This window comes from Saccoglossus kowalevskii, chromosome 21 (assembly GCF_978046115.1).
Source record: "Saccoglossus kowalevskii chromosome 21, keSacKowa6.1, whole genome shotgun sequence".
NCBI classification, from domain to species: domain Eukaryota; kingdom Metazoa; phylum Hemichordata; class Enteropneusta; family Harrimaniidae; genus Saccoglossus; species Saccoglossus kowalevskii.
In genome coordinates, this window is record NC_140661.1 from 12,305,744 (window position 1) to 12,330,391 (window position 24,648).

At 33.2% G+C, this 24,648-nt stretch overlaps 1 protein-coding gene across 2 annotated transcripts in view; it reads right to left on the bottom strand.

The window, feature by feature from the left end:
* The window catches only part of LOC102809380 (transient receptor potential cation channel subfamily M member-like 2), a 34,728-nt gene that overhangs the window by 5,088 nt on the left and 4,992 nt on the right, over positions 1–24,648 (bottom strand). Inside the window, exons 1-31 of one of the 2 annotated variants that reach the window (XM_085495333.1) lie at positions 23,835–23,906; positions 23,016–23,179; positions 22,027–22,112; positions 21,465–21,636; positions 21,194–21,374; positions 20,572–20,741; positions 20,201–20,384; positions 17,602–17,812; positions 17,021–17,223; positions 16,712–16,812; positions 15,969–16,103; positions 15,473–15,532; positions 14,255–14,516; positions 13,104–13,311; positions 12,307–12,535; positions 11,820–11,921; positions 10,999–11,078; positions 10,531–10,678; positions 10,161–10,289; positions 8,930–9,184; positions 8,259–8,433; positions 7,821–7,968; positions 7,207–7,415; positions 6,051–6,183; positions 5,240–5,375; positions 4,105–4,213; positions 3,406–3,575; positions 2,624–2,820; positions 2,234–2,320; positions 1,499–1,604; positions 1,062–1,205 (exon numbers count right to left, since the gene is read on the bottom strand). In XM_085495333.1, the coding sequence (XP_085351459.1) occupies positions 1,062–1,205; positions 1,499–1,604; positions 2,234–2,320; positions 2,624–2,820; positions 3,406–3,575; positions 4,105–4,213; positions 5,240–5,375; positions 6,051–6,183; positions 7,207–7,415; positions 7,821–7,968; positions 8,259–8,433; positions 8,930–9,184; positions 10,161–10,289; positions 10,531–10,678; positions 10,999–11,078; positions 11,820–11,921; positions 12,307–12,535; positions 13,104–13,311; positions 14,255–14,516; positions 15,473–15,532; positions 15,969–16,103; positions 16,712–16,812; positions 17,021–17,223; positions 17,602–17,812; positions 20,201–20,384; positions 20,572–20,741; positions 21,194–21,374; positions 21,465–21,636; positions 22,027–22,112; positions 23,016–23,179; positions 23,835–23,838 (4,698 nt within the window). In that variant the 5' untranslated portion in view covers positions 23,839–23,906. Of the gene's footprint in view, positions 1–1,061; positions 1,206–1,498; positions 1,605–2,233; positions 2,321–2,623; positions 2,821–3,405; positions 3,576–4,104; positions 4,214–5,239; positions 5,376–6,050; positions 6,184–7,206; positions 7,416–7,820; positions 7,969–8,258; positions 8,434–8,929; positions 9,185–10,160; positions 10,290–10,530; positions 10,679–10,998; positions 11,079–11,819; positions 11,922–12,306; positions 12,536–13,103; positions 13,312–14,254; positions 14,517–15,472; positions 15,533–15,968; positions 16,104–16,711; positions 16,813–17,020; positions 17,224–17,601; positions 17,813–20,200; positions 20,385–20,571; positions 20,742–21,193; positions 21,375–21,464; positions 21,637–22,026; positions 22,113–23,015; positions 23,180–23,834; positions 23,907–24,648 lie in introns of those variants that run through there. The other variant, XM_085495334.1, reaches the window with a different exon arrangement.

Below are 24,648 nucleotides of genomic sequence, written 5' to 3' on the forward strand. Positions count from 1 at the left end.
AAATATAGCATGCTTCTAATTTGAATATGCTAATTTTCCAAACACTGGATGACAGTTATGATTTTTCCTAGTATGTGCTATATCAACTGATAGTTACCATAGCGACAAAAATGATACTGCCTCATTCTTCAATGGTCTGGTTGCTATGCAATACTACAAGTATTGAACTGGCGTCAAATTACACATGAGCCATAACAATTGTTTCAGTTCTCTGGTTGGTCTTTACTAGCTCCTACACACTACACTATTTGCAGTTCAAACATAAATGTGAAAGGATTATAACTACATTACTTTATCGTCACAAATAACCTACAATGATAACGAGGCAGAAATAGAATTTTGACAGTTGTTTCACTCGCTTGCATGTTGATGTGCAACTGATCTCTAAAACTGATCACTGTCACTATTCATAACTGTGAGAGCCTCGTTCCCCTTCACACATGCTCAGTTCTGACACAATCCAGCATTTACTTCAAAATCCATGAATTAAGATGCTATATGGACAAAAACATATATTTTTTTCAATATTGCCGTTCAATAGTCCACACTGAAGACTACCGGTAAATCAGACTATAAACTAAAAATGCATTTGCAAAACACGCAACAGTATTCGTAAGGGAAAAAAATATGCATCTACCGGTAATATGCATGTGCAGAAATTGTTTTATCAAATGAAAAGTCAGCGTTTTCAGTTTCATAGTCCAATTGTATCAATATATATATCAAACAAGTAAATAAAAAAATCACATAATCTCGCTCACATTGCATCTTTAAAACCCATTATAATCAAAATCAATAATTTTTTTAGTTTTTGAACATTTTAGGAACACAACTTAATGCTTTCTATCATCTACAGATATTCTAATTGCTATCTATAGTATCAAATCCAGATTAAATGTTTTTCCTTCCGAGCCTGTTTTTTATTTTATGATTGTCATGAGTACAATTTGGTGCATGAATTTGGTGTACTTTTCAAGACTTTACTTTTTAATTATAATCTATGTTTGTCTAGTTGTGGTAAAAGATTTGTTTAAAAAAAATGTTGTAATTTAACAACTTACATCTATACCATCTTTGAAGAACTTGTCCAGATCAGCCTGGATTTTGATGATTTCGTCCTCACATTTATTTAGTTTTCCAAGCGCCTCTTCACTGAACTCTGATTTCAATGTATGGCTCACTAACTGACCTGGCTCAACCATTCCCTATAAAAAAAAGCAGTTTAATATCTTATCACTACCGGACTTTCTCGCTCAAATTTGTCTTCACTTTTTTCTTATATTCTTCAATATTTCTGGAAATTTAAATTTAATTTTGGAGCCAACAGACCAAATTTGAGTCAATTTTGGGACTATTTTGTGACGAAAAGAGGGTGGTGAAAAGTTTAATGATGCTGCCAACTAGGGTCACTAAGGAAATAAGACCTCATCAGGTTTCTAAAAGATATTCATCGTTTTCAGAGTTGCATGAATTCAAAAAATTTAATTTGAAAACTTACACCTGGTATAGCCCATTGCTGATTGTCCATTCTTTGAATCGCGACAAATTCCAATATTTTCTTGCCATCGTCCACCATGATAGATCCCTGCGGATTCCGTTTCCACCTGCATTAAATAGAAGTGTGGATACTGATGAAGATGAACATGTAAACACAGGAATATGCATAGTATGTTAGACACTTCAGTGACCAAACACTTCTTTAACTCTAAATGTACCAGTGTCCAGTGTGATAAAAAATAGATATCAATATGGTCACTGTAAATTGGTAATATCATGATTAATCAAAATGAAAAATGTGATTATTTTTTTTTTTGATTGATGACGACGAATCAAAACAACATCAATACAATGAAAAGCCATTTTACATCCAAGAAGCCCTTCGTTCTAAGGGAACTTGAGGTGTTTTGAAGGGTATACATGTTTTATGAAGAGCTGAATCAGCTTACTATCAGTATGAAGTATGGTTTTATTGCAAACATAGTACAACCATTGTAACCTTGCCCACATATTTCTTATTAAGTGACATTGATTCAAATCGTACATGATGTGTCCCAGGATGTTTCCAAAGAATTTCACCATGCTCTCTGGGTCATGTGATTTTTTTTGTCTAAATCTGCCATTATGTTCTTCATATTTTGTAGGTCCTGTAATGTTATAATCATTATTTGAAATTCAGAAATCCATATAATGGACAATTTGAAATCTGTACTTCAGCCATTCTCTATTGTCATACCTTGTAACAATAGGGTCCGCAGCGTGGTTTGGACCAAACCGTCCAAGTAAACCACGTCCAATCATTCCAGTACGACCTTTTGGATTTCTATAAACAAAAAAAAATTCACAAACTAAACATATTTTTCACAACATCTCTATCAGTAGATCACTTTCATGACCTCTCAAGATTACGCATACTGGTACTTTCAATGGTATGCAAATCAAAAATAAAATATTCAAGTTCCTAGTCATTTTTTACATCACTTTTTAGATTTTTTTTTTCAAAATTTTAGAAAACAATAAAAATCACAATGAAGGTACAATTTTAGTACAAAAATAAAAAAAACAAGAAGCCAGAAAATAAAAATGACCAGAAACTACATATCTACAATAAACATTGCATACTCACAATGGTAATCCATCCTTGACAGTGTAAGTACCAACATAACTGATTCTACTAACTTTAGAGTTAGTATCCAACTGATTATAACACATTGGCGGTCTTTGATCTTTACTCATTGCAATCAAATCAATGTCTGCCCAGGGCGGGTTCTTTAATACGACGTCTGCCGTGTAATTCGTAGGACGGTAATCAGCGAAATCAATCTGAAATGGAAAAATAGAAATATTGTTACCGTACTATATATTTTTCATATATGACTCTTTTAACCAGTGTAAGGCTTACTCTCAAGAAGAGCGGCTAACTCACTTGCATAATTACGTAGGGGTGCACAGCATGCACCTCACAAACATAAATTTCGCACTGAAATGTTAGAGCATCCAACTACCTTCTAGTAATCTAGCAGCCATCATGACCCTGTGAATTCATGGGAGTGTTTTTTCATCCACTGTATTCTCGAGGGCAGACATTCAGGCATTTTTACCCCCTGAACAGTGTAACAAGATTACCCCTGCGTGTGTAACATATATAAATTTTATTGTTCGGGATTACTTCAAAGTTGAGTTTGTGTTGTTTTCTTGAATTTTTACCGGCTCTTCAACCGGCGTTCCACAGCAGCGCGCTCAGAGCCCATAGAAATACATGTACAGTGGTGCGCGTCTTAGCAATGTGGAACGTCTTGTGACGTAGCTCTTCCCCCAAGAATATGTAACATTGAACCCAATATTGAACATGACGTGGGACGATAACTTAACACTTTAAATAGAAAAATAGATTTTTAATTTTTTTACCTCCCAATGTACTTTTTCGTCAGGCACTTTAAACCGCTGCACGGCACACATTGGATAGGGACTTGACCTTGATTTGTAATGTAACATGAGTCCAAGTTCCTCAATACTTGTTGCTACTTTCAGCGTTTCATCTTCCTCATCATCGTCTAAATCATTGTAATCAATAGATTCTGTCGAATAAACACATTTAAATCTGTCAAAATGAAGGTAGCACACTCAATGCATATATCACGCAATATAATGATTAAAGCGCGGTGGTCGCTGCGCAGCGCGTGTTCGAATTTCATGTAAATAAACAATGTATTTTACACGCGTTGTATACGTCGCTATGAGTCCCATAACGAACAGGACGCGGCGCGACGACTGCCGCCCTTTAATTTTTGTAGATGAAAAACATTGTCCTTGCATTATACTGGTTCCCATATGTTTTGTAAGGTTTCAAAATGGTAAGTAAATATTAAATAAATATTTTTATGCCTTATCAGCACACACGAGGATAACGACAGATACAAACCACACTTTTTGTGACATAATTTGTGATCTATCAAATTAAAATGCAATCATGACAATCTGGATGAGTTGTCTCAATTTTCAAATTAAAATAATCCGATTGAACTGCAAACGAAACAAACTTATAAAATCACCATTACAGTTTGCATCAAATAATCCTGTTGCCGAAAAAGAATGATCGATACTTACGATCTTTGCCTCGGGAATCTTGCAGTTTTGGTGGTCCGCTTTTAGCCGTTATTTTACTGTCTATTAATGCCTGTATGATCCAATCCAGTGCCATCTGAGTTTTGGCCATCTAGAAAAAAAACACATCATCAATAAACTGAAGTTTTGATTCATTTAGGTGTTTAAGTACTGAAAAAAATTGGAACAAAATTTTACATCAGTTTTTTGTTTTCTACTTGATTAAATTTTAAAATAAAGTTTCAAATAAAGTCAATCTAATGAGTGTTGGGAATTCAGTCACATTAATAATTGTTTTAATATATTCCTTTTTATTTTAATGACATTTCATCGTGACACGCATTTTGGCATGGTTACATACATGTACCATGGTAGTTATAGCAGTAATGTTATTCAACCCTTGTAATAACATTATTTTTCCCGTAAAAATGTTGGTGCACATTGCACATTTTGTAGTACTGGTAGAAATGAAGTCTAGGAATAACACGCAGCCTGTCGGCTGAGATAGCTTCACTGTTAACAATACACATTTCAATTAAAGAACTGAAGATATAATTAGAAAATGAACAATATGTATAGTATCAAAGCAATTGGACTTGCTGTTTTCAACAAGAATTCGAAAATATCACTTTTTACCAAAAATGACAAAAATATTCACCAAAATTAGAGAATTGAAGATATCATCATGAAATGAACATATCTAAGTGAGGTCTACCCAAGGTACACCAAGTATCCAACCATTCAGAGTTGTAGTTTCCAAGAAGAAGTCGAAAAAGTTGACACGGACGCCGACGGACGACGAACAATCACTCATATGATAAGCTCCACTCGACAAAGTCGACAGCGAAGCTAAAACTATCAGGGAAAAGGACCAATTGTAATTCTGAGTGCACCAAAACAGTTATTTGTTCTCATTATTATTTATTTTATTGAAAAAACTACACTGTGTCTTTGTGACTCCTTATATGGAAATAAGATTTCCTAATAAGGTATAGATGGAGATGCACACACAGATGTATAATAATTTATAATTTATGATGAATGTTTGTTTTTTATTATATTTTTTTATATTTTCAACATAATAATGATACAAGTTTTACATTAAAACAAAAAGAGATATTACATTGAACTACATTACCTGGTTCTCCATCTTACCCATCCGGACACTCAGTTTTTGCATGGGTCCACCGGATTCCACGGCGACCGACTGTTCATCATCTTCGTCGTTCACGGTTTCCTCCCACTTTTCCATGTAGTTCACTAATGCATCAACCCTGGTAATGAAAGTAAATACACAGTATTAAAATAACTCTCTTTCCTTAACCCTTTGAGCATCAACATTTTTCCCGGCAAAACTTTAATACAACAATTTGTATGATTTTTATTTTTTTTAAATAATTTTAAACCAAATGAACATAATTTCCAATTGGCTACAGGTAGTCAAAATCATATGTAGTTGTTATAATGGTACACCTACATATTATTACGAAATTCTGATGGTTAATATTTATTATTGTGATAAATCTACTCCTATCAATTTTTTTCACAAAAATTCAAATTTTTTTAAATATTTTCAAAATATTTTATGTGGATATAAAAAAAATGGGAAATTGATTGTCCAAATCAATAATTATATGCCACATTTGAAACATTTTGACAAATCTGGCACTACACAACATAATATACAGTAGAAGACTTTATTTTAGCTGGAATTAATTTTCGATGAAAAGGCTTTTTGGGTGTTTTGTATGGAATTTATTTTCACTGATTTTTGATGAGTTGAATGTGAAATATGGGAAAAAAAGTATATTTGCTGGATTTTATTTTCACTGAAGCATCCCTTCAGCAAAAATAGCAAAAATAAATTCCAAGCGAAAATAAAGTATTCTACAGCAAGAGAGCAAAGTGCCAGGATGTATGACCTTTTGTAAAAGGTCATATCAACTTACTTTTCATGTGTGTATTTCACCCTCTCATCTGTATTTGCTAATTCCAACAATTCTTTACTCTGGATGTACTTCTCTGCATTAATCATTTCAAATAAACTCAAATGTTTATGTTCCTCAACTGTTAGATTTTGTTCTGGAAAAAAAAATATCAAATAAAATAAATAAAAAAGAATATGTAAGGGGCTGTAGATGATTAAAACATGCGCACAGCAAGTATAACCTTTTGTTTTAGGGGGGTAGAGAGCATCATAGGTGATTTCAACTACTACGTGCATATACTTCTTTCGCACTTGCAAACTTTTATGCAAATGTTTATGTTCCTCAACTGTTAGATTTTGTTCTGGAAAAAAAAATATCAAATAAAATAAATAAAAAAGAATATGTAAGGGGCTGTAGATGATTAAAACATGCGCACAGCAAGTATAACCTTTTGTTTTAGGGGGGTAGAGAGCATCATAGGTGATTTCAACTACTACGTGCATATACTTCTTTCGCACTTGCAAACTTACATTTATGAGCACGGAGGGACAAAATGATAAATGAAGAAATTTAGTTTGCTATACTCGTGTTTAATTATCGATGACCCCTAATACAGGTCATTGGCATGACGATGTCCCTGTCGATAAACAGCAAACAAAAGTGAAATTAATTGCTGTGTAGTTTATGCTGCCAGCTTGAATAGCAAGTTAAAAAATTACTGGAAGTATTACAAGATGCTGTCTTATTTCTATCACAAATTACACAGTTTAATCTTATGCAAATGCAACACAAATTAATCAATATTAGATTTGTATAAATCAACCGTAGAGGGCGCTTTAACTTATAAGAAGTGTGTCTCCAATAAATTTACATATAAATTATTTTTCACTATATGTTTTTTTATAGAGGCTAGACAGGCCTATCTTCCAAAGGACCCTCTAGGTAGAGGTAAATTCATTCCAGGAAAATTTGCCATAAACGGAATTCTATATTCCCTCTATTAGAATTAAACGCATATAAGTGTATGTACCGGTAAACAAACAATTGCATTTATTGTCTCCGAGTAAAGCTAGGGAATCTGATCATTTGTAGTGAGACTCCCTAGCTTAGTTAGAATGATTCTTCAATGAAAGTATGTCTGACACTAAGTAAGATGGTACATGTTGTTCATACTTACTCAATGGCCTTGAAAGATGACCCGCAAACGGACCCCTGCGAAATTTACAACAGCAGTTTCTAACAAGTGCACGGAAAAATATCCAGAGATGAGACAGGATGATTAGAGGCGGGCATAGCGGAGGGCGGCGCATGTACTCAACTATCAAACCATATCGTTGGAATTTCCAGAATAAATCAGTGTTATCTTCGACTGCAGAGAATGTGTAACTGTAAACAATTATAGAAAAAAAAAATGTTAAGAAAAGTTCAAGTAAGAGTATCAATGATAAAATTGTTAAAGACAGGAACATTTCACCCACAATGCATATCTGAGTATCAATGATAAAATTGTTAAAGACAGGAACATTTCACCCACAATGCATTGCTGCCTTCATTGTCATTACAGAAAAGATAATCTACAATAGAGGATTAAGACATTCAGGTACGAAATTCAATACAATGCTATGCTATTTAACCCAGAGTAGACAGACATCATTTACATAAGCACATTATCTACTACCGGTAATACAATTATATTAATATTTGGTAGGGCATTAATTCAGATGGGTACTACCCCGGTAGTTACTTAGTATACTTTCTCATACACTGTAAAAAAATAAACCCATAACTTACCTGAACATAGCAATCAAAAGATTAAGTAATAATACATTTGATAGCATCATGTATAATGCTAGTAACACCATGGCCATCCAATGAACCTCGGGACACCGCTGACCCCCAGCATCAATCTCACTTTGAACAGTTGTACATGTTATGTCACCTAGCGAAGTAATAACATTACAGTTAATAAATTAATTATCTGGTACAACCCATGAAATGTGAACTATGAAGTTCAATTGTGGTACAATGACATTTCTAAAACTAATGGACTGATCTCTGAAACTGATAAACAGAACCGATCTCTGAAACTGATGGACTGATCTCTGAAACTGATGGACTGATCTCTAAAACTAATGAACTGATCTCTGAAATTGATGAACGATCCCTAAAACTGATGAACTGATCTCTGAAACTGTTAATCACTACACAGCAAGCAGTATCATAACTTACCTTCAATTTCTTCAAGAAACAATTCTCCATATATCTGATAATAAGGTTTATAAAGTATTCCAGTGAAAAGAGCAAGTGGTCTCTGTTCATTCGGGTAGAGTATCGCTTGCACTGTTACGCCATAACCAACCATTATAACGAACAATATACCGATAAAAAACATCAAATCCACCATCTGAAATTTGAGTGAAATACAAAATATGTATACAATATAGAATCAAATAAAACAGATTAACTGAAAAACAGAAAACATAAAGTATCTTTCTAACTTGGCATGTTAACATTATTTGAACAATAATGGACAACTCGCCAACCCATAGCAGACAAACATTTGTTTGACATACATGGCCTTCTTAATTAATCAAAATTTGATGGAAGCGGTTTGGAGATGAATATCTGCCCCTTACGTTTTTGTGTACCTGTGCATTTAGGCCCCTTGCTTTCAAATAGATGTGATATAAAATTAATTTACACTACGCTCAAGCAGATTTTAAACATGGAACATTTCGTACTTCCTAGGATAGCTTGTCTCAAAGCAGGATTCAAAACTGAAATGCAACTCTTACTGGAATTTTTGGTTGTCCTGACAGAAAATTTCAGATTTTGGTTCGTGGCTCCTTAGATGTTGAAAACTGTCAAGTAATTTAGAAGACATAACAACTTGAACTTACCATTTTACCGATCATGACTAGCTTGGGTCCCATTTGCCGATTTATAGCAAAAGTGTGCAATAATCGGATATAGAACAAGAGTAAATCAAATGACCATACATATCTAGCATTTTGAAACGAGTAATTCCATGGTAACAATCGTAAGACTAAACCGGTGTAAAAAAGTGTTAAGGTGATGAGGTCAAGAATGTTCCAGTATTCACTTATCCAATTTGTGAATTTTAAATACAGACTGGAAGTCTCTTCTTGAATGACCTGAAAACAGAATAAATACATTTTTAGTTTGTACGGGCAAAGTACATTTCTGACTCCTATTCTACTGTCTCAAATACACCAACTTCATATCCAAGCAAACAAATCTCACAAAAAACAAAAGTTTTCTATGTACCTGCCAATAGAGGGTGCTATATGTTAAAACAACAGTGAATCCAAACTTAGAATGGAGAAGTTTTGGAAAGAATTATTTGTTAGACCCTTCATGTGATTGGTTTGGGAGACACATACCAATTAAATCCAATGTTTTGAAATATTTACAATCACCAATTTTTTTTTTTTTAAATCTCGCCATTATTTCATGAAAATCAGTAAACACATATTTATACATCAGCAGCTCACTTCCACATCGCCAATATTTGGAAAATGTGTCAGTATAACACAACATTATAATTGGTTAATAGCAGATTTAATAAATCAGGTCAGAGGGCGCTGTTGCAGGTCCAATAAATCAGATCAGAGGGCGCTGTTGAAGGTCCAATTGTGCATAAAATCATCATGGCAGGAATTACTCTGCATCAAGAGTTTGCATAAAATCAAATTCATTCTAATTTTGACTGTTGAATAATTTTGTATATTTTGTACACATTTCTGTTTCTTTATCGTTTTAGTAATCAATGACTATGATGCAACTCATTTTGCAATTTTATTTTCCCAAAAAGACACAGTATACTACCTAATCAGGCACATGGTAAAAGAAAATTGTCATTCAGATAATTTTTCATGTTAGGAGTGCTCCATTAAGTGCCCTGGATGATTAGACAAATAGAGTAAATATATAGCATAAACAAAAGATTTATCTGTACTTGACAATAGAGGGCGATATATGTTAAAACTACCAACAATAATTTGTTGCATTCTGTATATTTGTATGACGGATTATTATTGCAATAACAACATTTTTGTTGCACTCTGAGATTCGCAAATGTTGGAATATTTTTAATACATTACAACCAACCTGTCTGATTTCTTCAAATAGTAGACTACTGACCCAGACTACCAACACATACTCAGCAATAGACATCTCTGGATTGAAACTAACAAGCATGATGTAACTGAACAGTACTAAGAAAACAATGTATGAAAACTGAAATAAAGAAAACATGCCAATGTCAAGGGTGGATAAAATGAAGGGTAGGTAACTAACAAATTGATGATGACAAAAAAATCAGATTAGTTACGTAGACTTGTATACAGGCCCTTGTTTGTTCGTAAAATGTGTAAGATGCTGAAAGCACACAATGATCAGGGGTCAGAGGTAACACACACAAAATTTGATGACTAGTTCACAAATAAAATAGACGGAGAAGAGATTAGAAGTAACTTACGACATTGTAAAAAAATGTCACGACTGGGGCATTGAAGAAATATTTGAATTTGTCGTAACTTGTTAAACGACGCTTCGCACGAATATCAATTCCTTCTTCAGTGTGTACAAATTCTACCGTCGGCTCTTCATCGGTAGTACTCAGTAAACTAAAAAATAATAAGACAATAGTTTTGAGTTAAAGCACCATCAGTTGGTTTTCGTGTATAAATAGGGGGTTCATTTCTAGCTCATGCCATTTTTTCACTGGTTTTTCAAATTTGTCTGCACTTTTATTCTTTTATTCTTCAATAATTTTGGAAATAAACCCTTATTTAGGAGCCAACCAACAAAATTTGAGTCATTTTCAATTTTTACTAAAAAAATATGACTATTTTTGTCCCAATTTTCTGAAGAAAGGACTATTTTGTGAATTTGTGATAAAAAGACGGAACGGATGATGAAATGTTTAACTGTACATACAACTCACCTTTTTTTACTACTTGCCATGTCTTTGTGAATACTGACCATATTTAGACTCTGGTTCAATTGATCTCCTGATAAGCCATCCTGTGAATCAACAAAATACTAACAATATTGAGTTATTACAAAAAAAGAAGGAATACATCAAGAAAAACTGGAAAGGAGAAATGAACTTGCAAATGTCTTCACAAAATGAACAAATCTGACAAAGGTCCACCCAAGATAGCTACATATTACCGGTATGTATTAAAGCAATTTAGTTGGTAGTTTTCAAGAATAAGTAAAAAATAACATTTTTTACCCAAAATGACAAAAATGCTTGTTAAAAATACAGAATTGAAGATAATGTCATGAAATAAACAAATCTGACAGATGACCACCCAAGGTACATACATACCGAGTACCAAAGAAATTGAGGTAGTAGTTTTCAACAAAACGATTAAAATGTAATTAATGGCTGTTGAAACATTTGAGTCTGAAGTACATAAAAAGTCAGCAAAAAAAACAAGTAATTCTGATTTACATGTACCTCTATTGGAGATGCACTTACAAGAGAACAAACACAGTACAGACACTTTGTTACTTTAAATGCTGTATCCATATTAATGTTCTGTATTCAAGAATTGCTAACCAGTAAATTATCGTAAACTTAAAAGTTTAAATAACTACACTAAATCTAGGCTGTATTTCATCTACTATCTCAAAATCTTTGCACATTAAAACTTGGTAGCAGCAGTTGGTAGTATCAGAATAAATAATAACAGAATGAAAAAGTAAAACCTGTATACAGAAAAATTCAATGCCTTGTTATAATAAAAAAAAAATTACCTTGTTGTTTTTAGTAACAGTGACATTATCTATTTCTTCTTCTGGCTCCCGAAATTTCAGTAAACAATACAAAAATGGCGGAAAGACTAAACAACAGAATAGCTACAAAAAAAAAATATATAAATATCTTTTGTTTAACACATACCATAAAGTTTTTCATTAATTTTAAACATTAAAATGGCCGCCATTCAGCCATCTTGAATCAGATTGTAAAATTATTGGACATGCGTAGGTATCCAAAGATTTATGCGTCCAAGCAGGAACTAAAATGTTCTGTTTCTCGTCAGCAGCGAAAAAAAAAGTATTATTTTCATTTATTTTGCCACTGCACAGTGCCTCTGTTGACAAATTGATGAAACCTGCAAAATTATTGCCCGTCAAATATTTCAACAAATTTTCCAATTCGACCAGAATCATTGTTATTTTTTTGGCAAGGACAAATTGAGAGAGGAGAGAAACAGAAAACTTTCAGCTGATGATAACTAACCCTTAGTGTGGTGGTATGTTCTCTGTCCAGTTTACCATACCATATTATACTGAAGAGGTTTTGCACGGCCGTATGTGCAACAAAGTTTTTATCATCGGCACTGACAGCTAGACGCAGACTGGTAGACTTCCCCCAAAATGGCAACTCTCTCACCAATAAGAGCATTGCGCGTTCTTCATCATCCTTGTAACATGCCGTTAGTATACCTGTGGCCATTTCTTCATACTCCCTGTCAAAAATTGATTTAACAAAACACAGGGATTACAGATCAATTGGAATAATACACTTATCACTGTATGCAAACTGTGAATTTGTAAAACATGATATTTGGATTGAGAAGAATGAGTTAACCAATCAGAGAACACCTGACGAAACTAAATAAAATCTAGTTAGTATTCTTGAGGGCGGGGTTACGTCACAGAACGTTCCATGTTGCTAAGATGTGAACCACTGTATCAAGTATTTCTATGGGCTCTGCACGAGCTGCTGTGGAACGTCAATTAAAGAGCGAGTGAAAACAGCTAAAGTCTAGAAAACATCACAAACTCAACTTTGAAATAATGCTGAGCAACCAAGTTTATATATGTTGTACATGTAGGGGTAAATCTTGTTATACTATTCAGCAGAGTCTCAACAACTATCCCAAAGTATCGTTTTCCGAGACTTTTCACCATGATAGTTGACAGGCAGTGAAAATTCCCGGATGTCCGCCCCGGATGTCAGTGTTCACAAAAGAAAGAAAATATGTGTCATATTCATGACAAATTGCAATAAAATGGTTGGAAATGGTGACATACTCTGCTTTTTTCTCCATGATAGTAGAGGAATCCTTGTCATCTTCGTGTTCTGCCATGGACTTCAATATTTGACTCGCTGCCAACGCTGCTGCCATTGCATCACGTCCTTCCTCCCAGAATAGATTAGCCAATTCATGATGACTCAATAAAACTGACCACATGAACAGTTCACGCATTGGGTAATCAAATCGGTGCTCACGAGCCGCCACTAAGAAAGATAAATGAGGAACAAGGGAATAATATTTAGTATACATCGCTTTGTAAAAATGTATTTTTTTTTCAAAAATGTATCTGCACTCATTCTAACATTCAAACATCAAATTATTTATATCACATCCAAAGACTTTTTGTTTTATGTTACTGGTACTTCAAGTGTTATAATCAGCAGGTTTTGTCCAGTCAACGTGACACCTCCTAAGAATAAAATCATTGTCACAACGTACAAAATTGTATAATACACATATAAACCGGTTGAATATTTTGAATTAAATACCAAATGTTGTTAAAATATATTTTTTATAAATGAAATCAGCCAAAGTATTCCCATGAAATGAGCCATACAAAAGTGTGGGATGAAAAATGGCCACCAGTCGGTCAAACATCATCAAAATGAAAAACAAGTTGACCTGCCTAGGTACATATCACAATGTCTTTTCTTTGCACTTACTTACAACAACAATCAGTCGAGCATGTTTAAGAAATGATTATGGACAAATGAAAATAAATGCAATATGGCTGCCTAAATCAATATGGCTGCCTAAAGCAATATGGCTGCCTGTCGACCAGTTTGAATCAAATCACAAAATAAACTTGTGTGCATCAGTAACCCATCTTGTGTGATTTCCATACCAAGTTTGAATAAAATTGGCTCCAGGCATGCACATTTTTATGTACTTACAAATGTTTTGGTAATTTTGGACCAAATCTATAATTTCCCATTAACTGTAGGTCTTGGTCAAAATTTTGGGAAAAAATGGAAAAAAATCATGCTGTTTATTTTGTTAAAAATGATGAAAGTTGAATTTTATGTTCAAAACGTTGCTACAATTTGCACACATGAATGGACCTGATAAGTTTAGGTCATGTCACAATGACTCATTGGGTGTGAATGGCTCACTTTTTCAACACAAGATATTATTACAACAACATACCTGGGTTAGGAGCAGGAACAGCCTGCAAATCAGCAACACTGGCACGAACAGCATGATCAATTTCAGTCATCGGAACTCCGGCACCAGAATCGAAAGCTAAAGCTGATGGTTCAGCCCAACGTACAGTATCTGCTGTCAAGTCTTTCTCCGAAACCATGTATCTGTCTGGATCGTTTTTATCCAGATACAGAGGTTCATAAGTGTCGTCAGTCAAATTCTCCATCAAATGGCCAACATCTTCTAACGTGAACATGCGATTGCTCTAAAAGTGAATGGAAAAGAAATATTTAGGCTGATTTTCACTGATTCTACATGATTCTACTGATTCTACATGATTTCTTGCAATTCTCTAGCATGCTTAACTTTTTCACCATCAGACATTCTCGCACAAATTTTTCTACACTTATTTTCTTCAATAATTCTGAAAACGAATTCTAATTTTGAAGCCAATCAACAAACTTTTAGTCAATTTTCAGTTTATACTCGAAAAATTTGGCCGTTTTTGTTCCAATCTCCTGAAGAAGTGCAGACTGTAAACGGGACTATTTTGTGAATTTGTGATGAAAATAGAAAACTGGTGGTGAAAAGGTTGAAACAATTTAATTTTACAAGAACTGCATTTTGAGAAAACTAACTAATTTCTTAATTTCTTTTAAGTAAGAAGTGTACTTATAATTGAGCAAGTGTCACAATATACCTTTTGTGTAAGTTGTGCCCTACAGATGACAAATCCTACTATGATGCGAAAATGATGTAAGGTAGATGTCAAAGCAATGTTATTCCAATTACAAATGTGTTCATTTGTGTTGAATTTGATTCTTTAGAACTCAGTAAATCTCTCAAATACATTATCTTTGATCAACGAGTGCTTACAGATACTGCTTCTGTGATTGGCCGTCGCTTTACCCATTCATGTCTTAGAAATGTTCCATCAATTAGAGAGCCTGAATATAGGGACCAGTGTCTGCTGTCAATTCAGTTTTTACCACCAAAGATTATTTATAAGTTTTTGGAAATTAGTTCTATCAGTAGCACATTTGATATGTAAATGACAGAGGGATGCAATGCAATGGCTAAAATAAGTCCTTTTTTAATAATTGAATGTACAATATAAGGGGCTTCTAAATAAAGCAAAAACATTATAATATTATAGGTTTGATGTTTGAAAATGAGGTCAAAGGTCACATCCAATATTTATTAATGCAAGATTTCACTTACCACTTTACTCTTGGAGCGAATTTTGTTCAGCATCTCGTACAGTAATGTGTTGTCTTTAATCTGAAATGAAGTCGTCAAGATGGTTACAAATTTGGGTGGTAGTCAACATCTTCACAAAACTTTCCTGACCCTGATTCATTTTTCTAATCTTTTGACTTTTTGATTTGAAATTATCACTATAAAAATAAAAAGTTATCTTGAAAAATGTATTATTTTCAAAAAACAAGGTATCAGTAAGTGTGAAAACAAAGGAAATCTGAGGTCAATTTATTTTTGTTTGCATTTTAAGTCACCTGTAGCCACATACTAGTTTGATGCTTTATCTAGAAAACCAGCAATTGTTGGCATTCCATTTCGATTCAATATTCTTACAAATGAGAAATGTTAAAAAACATACTGCAGTGGATTCTCATTACTAATACAATATTCGTGTAAGAATTTGACAGGTTATCAATCCAATAAACAAGCAATGCAGTGTTTGTAAGTTGTCTCTCACCTCGTTATAAAGCTTCGTTAGCCGCTTGACCGTCAAAAACTCCCATAAACTGACACCATTCTCCATGAATAGCTTCACAAAATCTACTTGGTTATTAATGAGGGCGATATGTAAGGCTTCGTCCAAGTCACCTTGCTGAGAAAAAACAAGTGTTGTTTGGAATCATCAGAAATATACTGGTAAGTATATTCACTCTCAGTATATTCCTTGGGCATTTTAAGAACAGTAGCTTAACCATGAATAGCCAATTTAATGCTGCACTTGCACATTCAAGAAATAATGGAAGTTTTTGATAGATTGAATATGCAAATTCTATAGTACCGATATTACTAAAAAATACACAGAACCACGAACAAATATAATGCGAATGACTTCTACTGATGATAATAATCTTTAAAACGTTACTTTCCTGAGACTGTTCAGTAATTGGTTGTGAATCCCACTCAAATTTCCCTTTGTAAGATTATTTTAATGCCACAAAAGCTTACCGTACTAATACAGCTCTCACTACATTTTGTATGTCATCATGATTAACTAAGCGCAATACATAATGCTTCATGATATTTGTGAATTTGGCAATTACGGGAATAAAATTACAAAACGCTTTTAAAGATTTTATTTTCACTTTGACACATTTCTAAGTGGATGATCAATAGATGTATGACATTACTCATGCAATATAATGGTAAATGCAAAATAGAGAATCCTGTTTCAGCTTTAAGCATGAAACCAACGCTACCCACCTTCCACTTCTTATTGTCAGTGAATATTACACTCTTAGCGACATCAATCCTATTCCAGGATAATGCTAGTTTTAATTGGTCTTGTTCTCTGCCTTTATTAGCTGTAAAAAAGATATATAATCTTTAAAACACAAACCAGGAAAAGATTTTCCAGTTTGTAATTTACAGAATTACTGTGCATCACGATTTAAAGTGTCTGCCAGTACGTAAGCCAAAGTTCAGGTAACTATTAGCAACCTTGCAAGAACTTCTCACTCACATAAAGTACAGTATCAAACCCACCCGAGAGACAAATACAAGAATATTTACCTTTCAATAATGCTTGTAATATCGCTAGATCAATGTCTTGGGCGGAATTTTTGCCGTCCAATTCAAAAATGGTTATGTAATCTTTCCTTCGTAAACAATCTTTTACCCATCCAACCATCTTATCAAGATTATTGGAACCGAATTCTTCTTTAATGACTTGTTTCAACTTGGCTTCAAACGTGTTATTAATGATTGCTCTTTTCCTAGAAAATACAAATGATTATAAATTTATAAGCGATTGTGGTGCATCGCAGTTCCACTTTCATGTAAACAAACAATATATTTTATGCACGTCATATATCAAACGCAATAAATAGCGACAACCCTTGAACATTTCGGTGTGAAAAATTAAGCTTTGAAATCTATGCACATTCTTTTAGTTTTTCTTCTAGTATATTGTAAACTGTTTTAATTTTCAGGAGTTGGTGAAAATCACAAACTTTTGTAGCAGTTGAATTTACCTGGGGTCCCATATGTATCAGTACCTGTCACGATATTTAATTTGCCTTCATGAATGCGAAAAGAATTCCTAGCAGCAAAATTTGAATGGTTGCAGATTTTTTTTCAGATGTATGACTTACTGATTTATCAGTTTTCCCGTCAGATCTTTAACTGGTATGTCTTTCTCTGGTACATTTTCCACAGCCCATGTCAGCATGTCTGCAGCTCTGCCAGACCCAGCTACAATTACAGCCGGTGTTCCATTCATGATTGCGGACCACACGGTCTCTATCGTACCTGGACCACCCTCCAATACGACACATACAACAGGTACCGTTACGCCACTCTGACCTGCAGCAACAAAAACAAATAGTATTACTATTATAGTACATTGAGGGCGCTGTTTTATTTCTACCACATGATGTGTTCAAACTGAAACCTTATTTTCAAATTACAGACATATTGGTGCATCAGTCCATGTTGGCAACTGATAGGTTTCAGGATTACTAGTTGCTAAGCAACCAGATAAACAAAAAAATTGATATACTGTGGAATACTTTATTTTCGCTTGGAATTTATTTTCGCTATTTTTGCTGAAAGAATGATTTAGTGAAAATAAAATTCAACTTGTCAAAAATCAGTGAAAATAAATTCCATATAACACACATAAAAAGTAATTTCAGTGAAAATTAATTCCAGTGAAAATAAAGTATTTTACAGTACTTTTATTTCATTCTTTCTTTCATTGTTTTTTTAAAATAATCGGATAAAATGATCAAAATTAGGTCAAAATAAGACATAACAAGAACAGAATAAAATAAATCCAATTTTTAGTTCATGTTCGCTTCTAATTCAGCACATATGGGTAAGCAAAAACATTATGAACTCTCTTTAAAATAAATATAAAATATTTACTTACCTGCCTATGTGAGTTTTAAGTTATATAAAAGAAACACCTTTGCAAAGAATACATCAATACATGCAATTAATAGCAAAGAAACAGTGGATTACAAGTGGAAAAGAAAAGCTATGCAACTCACCAAAACTAGGAAGTGCATTGTGGGTACTGCAGGACAGAAGAGACTACATACCATACACCAAATATACACCAAAAAAGAAATTATATTGCATAATAAGCATAATAGAACTTTTACTTTTCACAGTGAAATTTGTTTTTTTCTTATAAATCTTCAAGGCCTACAAGAAATTGTTTATAACAAGCTTACTTGGTCTAAATTTGAAAAAAAGTATATAAAATGTATAAATTTTGTGAATCAAAAGTTGTACGGAGAAATGTGAGAGTGTTAATATTATAATAAGCGGAGTTATGTTTCAAGCTTAGCATAGATTTTTAAAAAAAATCAATAATAATAAATCCTGTAAAACTGATTTAATTTCACAAAAGAAATCAGAGAGAATCAGTGTAAATCAGAATCAGTGTAAATCAGAATCAGTGTAAATCAGAATCAGTGTAAATCAGAATCAGTGTAAATCAGAATCAGTGTAAATCAGAATCAGAATTTTGTAGCAGTGACAATTTCTCTGGGGTCATACTACATGGAATGTCAGCGATCGTTGCAAACAATTTTTCTTCACAAATGCTATAAAATTATCAATTCACGAAATTCCCTAATAGTGAAAAATAAGTGGTTTACAGGAGTTAGGAAAAACAGTTTGCAAAATACAAGTTGTATTCGGTGTTAACGCAATCCTTGAAGCAATCAATATAAGTATAAAACAGAACGATCAACAAATGTGCAGATCTGAAGGACTGTCCCTTTAATGTGAATAAATAATAAATTGCAAAATAAACTACTTTATGAAAAATGTAGTTACCATATTTACTGTATTAGTTGAAGTCTAGGGTCAAAATAAGTCATCTTTATTTTTTGTTTATATATCTATCAGAGATGTGTTTCTAATAGAGCAAATACAGTATACAGTACCATATTTACCTTTACCCTATCAATTGAAGTCTAGGGTCAATAAGTCATCTTTATTTTTTGTTTATATATCTATCAGAGATGTGCTTCTAATAGAGCAAATACAGTATACAATACCATATTTACTCTATTAGTTGAAGTCTAGGATCAAAAAAGTCATCCTTATTTTTTGTTTATATATCTATCAGAGATGTGTTTCTAATAGAGCAAATACAGTATACAATACCATATTTACCCTATTAGTTGAAGTCTAGGATCAAAATAAGTCATCTTTATTTTTTGTTTATATATCTATCAGAGATGTGCTTCTAATAGAGCAAATACAGTATACAATACCATATTTACTCTATTAGTTGAAGTCTAGGATCAAAAAAGTCATCCTTATTTTTTGTTTATATATCTATCAGAGATATGTTTCTAATAGAGCAAATACAGTATACAATACCATATTTACCCTATTAGTTGAAGTCTAGGATCAAAATAAGTCATCTTTATTTTTTGTTTATATCTATCAGAGATGTGTTTCTAATAGAGCAAATACAGTATACAGTAGCATATTTACCCTATTAGTTGAAGTCTAGGATCAAAATAAGTCATCTTTATTTTTTGCTTATATATCTATCATGCTTATGTACATTTTTATTGGGAATGCACTTCTAATAGAGCAAATATGGTATATATTACAAAATATTATATTCAAGGTTGGGTAAAAAAAAGGACAGTACTAGGAGTTATAAACAGCAGATGCCATTATACAGTCATAACATATATTTGACAAATGTCTTTTTTTTATTACCTGGATTACCTCCTTGCAATCTCATCTCTGAAATAGCTTTCTCTATTTTACTGCGTAATTTAATTTCTGTGCCAAATCTATAGTGAGTACCATTATCTACCATAATAAAATGTGTATGGTTTGGATCCAATGATGCTTCCAAACCCTCAGGTTCTTCCAGTCTGTAGAAAGCTGGCCACTTGCCCTATAAGATAAGAAGATAAGATAAAACTTTGCAAATTTGTATGTTTTTCTTAATCCTTCTTTCGTTAATGTTGGTCCTAATGAAAATAATTCCCCATCAGATGTACCGGTAGGTCTTGATGAAGACTTAAAATAAAAGTTTCTGGTCAGTTTGTTTCTTAAAATCAGCACATTAAATTTATACTTACGTCAGGGTTTTTGAGCTCATCTCTTTTATTGACCACTCCCCACGGTATGATACCGATATTAACGATCTTGCTACCACCGTATGAACTACTCCCTAATGTGTAGTCACGTACTGCTTCACCGACATGTTTCATCACACCAGTATGCGTACCTCCAGTGATGATCCAAGCATCTGAAAAATAAATCAGCATTTTTCTTCAAACACACTTAAAACATTCAAACAATGCCCTCAAGTGGTACTATAGTGCCCCCAAACTTTCATCTTGAAAAATATTTTGTTTACAGTAATCAGTATTCATTAAATATCAGTAAATTCATATATTTTTTTTTAATTAACCTGTTTTATTTTCCATTACAAATACATATACAGCACAAGTAAAAAAGAAAAAACACTGTACAGGAAATTAAAGATTTGTTTATATCAAATTTCTTTTCTACAAAATATCATATAACCTTCATTACATGTGATACATTGTATTCCCCGATGTTTGAGTAAAAACAAAAAATTTTTTATATTTGAAAGGACATCCCACGTCAATATCTTTAACAACTTTCATAGGTCAGAGAATAAAAACCTGAAAAAGATACCAAATTGTTATCATACAATAAGCAAATAAAACATACTTGTACTCAAAGCCACTTTAGTCAATCCTTTCCGGAACACTGCTTTTAGTCGGTTAGTCATCGTAAAGTCTTTAGCACCACCGGTCACGGATATCAGTAAGTTAGGGGTGCCTAAATGCCACTGATCTTTCAATAATTTTAATATTGTCAGTGTGGGAGTTTCATGGTCCATCCTAACATACTGAAAAACAAACAATAAAATTTAATGAATGCATGTGTCTTTTTCCTCAACAAGAAAATGGCAACAAGGGGTTCAGAGTAAACAACTAACCTTCGCTGGTTTCGCACTGTATCCCACAAAATCGATTTCACCATATGCGTTGGTATTTGTAGTTTGCGTATGCGTCACCACGTTCCATGGCGTCGTTGGGTCAGGATTGTACAGGTACCTCTCATCATGTATGGAACGTAATCGACCACACTGACACTGTGGGTCTACAAGCCTTAGTTTTGAACAAATAAATAGTAATCAATTAATACCGAATACTGATAGTGACCCGAAATGTACATGGAGAATATACAAGTATCAAAAGGTACTTGACATTGTGGTGTTTTAAACCCTTACATTAGATTTTAAGATTACTATGACATTGACAGAACGCATTAATACCATCTCCTAAACATCATTAAACTGACACAACAGGACCAAAGGCAAGATTTTTCCAAGAAACTTTTTCTTTTTCGTTATTATGCAAGACTATGACATGACGAGGCATTATATAAAATTCATCTTTTCGTTGATATCTAACAATGATGCACATAGTAAAACATTAGTTCCGTTCAGTCATTTTAATTAATTTTTAAAATTTTAAATTATTAAACAATTGACGTACCATTGACTTGGATTGTCTGTCTGTTTTTCAGTGAATCGAATACATTGACGCATACGAAAACTGTTGTGTATCCAGGATGAATTCACCTGAAATGTAACATGATTATGTTTAGATATGCAAAGAAAAAGATGCCATTAAACAAAGACAATCACATTATCAGATGGTCTTAATATACAAGGTAGGAATGACCAAATATGGTTACATAAAGATTGTCTAATACATGTACACGTATATAAAGTTCATTTTTGCATGTGACTATTATGCAAATAACTGAGTTCCCAGTAATGTATATGCCTACATAAATGACTGAGATGTGTCCGTGGTAAAAATAAATTATATTTCAGTGTACAAAATATATGCACATGTCAGTTTACATGCACTGCTATTAAAAATGTGCTTTTAATAGAACAAATATGGAACCGTATATTCAGAGATTATGCCAAGTAGAATAAATAAACATGTACATGTATTATGGTATGTACTGTAAAATACTTTATTCTTTTGGAATTAATTCTTTGCTGAACGAATGATTCAGTGAAAATAAAATCTAGCGAATATACTCATTTTCCTATGTTTTACATTCAACTTTTCAAATCAGTGAAATTAAATTCCATACAAAACAACCAAAAAGTCTTTTCAGTGAAAATTAATTCCAGCTAAAATAAAGTATTAAGTAAATTTTACAGTATTCAACAAAATAATATTGACTAAGCCTTTCAATTTTCGCTCTACGTATTTTCACTGTTTGATGATTTAATGACATTCATTTGGTTGAAAGTCATTGTTCTATGGTTTAGAACCTCTGTAAAATTTTCACAGTTACAAATGTTGCCGATTCATACTGATTCACAAAATTTATGAATATGTTACTCAAATTTCAAGCCATCGAAAAAAATGGTCTGGCTTCAGTCAAAACAAAAGCTAAAATGATTGATGACACCAAACACTGTTCTAAGCTGGTGGGAGTGTGAAATGACCCTTCACCTTACCTCTTCCATCGCAATATTTATTGAGCTTCCAGCTACAGACGTTCGTCGTTTTCGACTACCAAGAGTCGTGACTCTTTTCTTTTTAACCTCGCCATTTGACTGTTCGGAAGCGAAGAGATCAGACATTTTGTATATTTCTTCTCTTTGCTGACTAGATGAAACACCTAAAAACAAATACGACCAAACATATTTCAAAATTTATTGCCAACATAAATATGATAATATGAACAAATCCCTTAACACTCCCTGAATGACCTTTGATCCTTTGAATGAGCCTTTCTCCTGAATGACACGAGATTTCAGGGAACCAAATGAAAAAGTGAAAAGTGAAAGTGAAAATTACCAAAAATTTGAGCAACAAAACGGTTACTTGTGTACAGATCCCAAAATAAATTTATGGAAAATATAACTGTCTCATTTGTTCAATTAACTTACATACTTATTACATGTGATAACATATGGAGTTGGAAGGCTTACTAAAACAATAATCACCAACACAATACCAGCCTGAGTGTATCCCATAATTTAAAACACCTAGAATTCACTGTGATAGAATACAAAATGCAAGAAAATGATTCTCAGAATGTTCAATTTCACTCAAATAAATTTTGCGAAATATTATGAACACTGCAGGATATTTGGAACACTGCCCACTGATCACACTACAACAAGTTACAAACAAAAACACTCATGGTACCAGTCCAATAAAACTAATCCGCAAGCTTTTTATGCATGTATCACACAAACCATAGAGGAAGCACTGAGGTAGAATACACAACACAAAGAGTGAACTGTGAATAAAAATATAACAAACTATACCCATATTGTGAGGAGACAATGGTATACAAGTCTTTAAGATCTCAGAATGTTACAGACGCCACTCCCACACTATATATAGTATTAAGGTATGCCATCTGTCAACAGGTATTGTCCCGATTTGATGTGTGTCTTGAAGATTTCAGGATGTAGTACAGGTATTGCTACCGCAATTTCATAGCACATTTCTGAAGTAACATATTCTTTGAATCCCATCAAGTTATATATTTTTAGAAAGCTTATTTTTCAAATAATATGAAATAAATATTTCAACAACAAAAAAAGAAACCGTGTAATCACTTGATCACTGTGCAATAGATAGGTGTTATTTTCGAGGAAACCGAAGTAAGGCCACAGAAATGATGTTTGCGGTACTTAGAGATACTTTAAAAGGTTTGAATTCAATTTCCCAGTTCATCTACTGTTGCGTGATCTAGATTTTGACAACATAACACTTCAACAATCTGGCAAAGATAGTTTGTCTACCACTTTGACTTTAGAAAATACGACACAACTCCGCCCTTTGTGAACTCTGAACAGGTATCATATTTCAAAACAACATCCCCGATGTTTTAAAAAAGTGTTATGTTGTCAAAATCTAGATCACGCAACAGTAGATGAACTGGGCAATTGAATTCAAACCTTTTAAAGTAGCTATCAGAGAATACCTATGCCGAAAAAATCAATGTCGTTGAACAAGGGAGTCAAGATCAACTCTCAAGTCTAACCCCAAATACCAATGATTTTTTATGCGTTAAAAATCACAAAAACCATAAAACACACTACACTGTATCTCAGATTTACTCAAAATGTATTA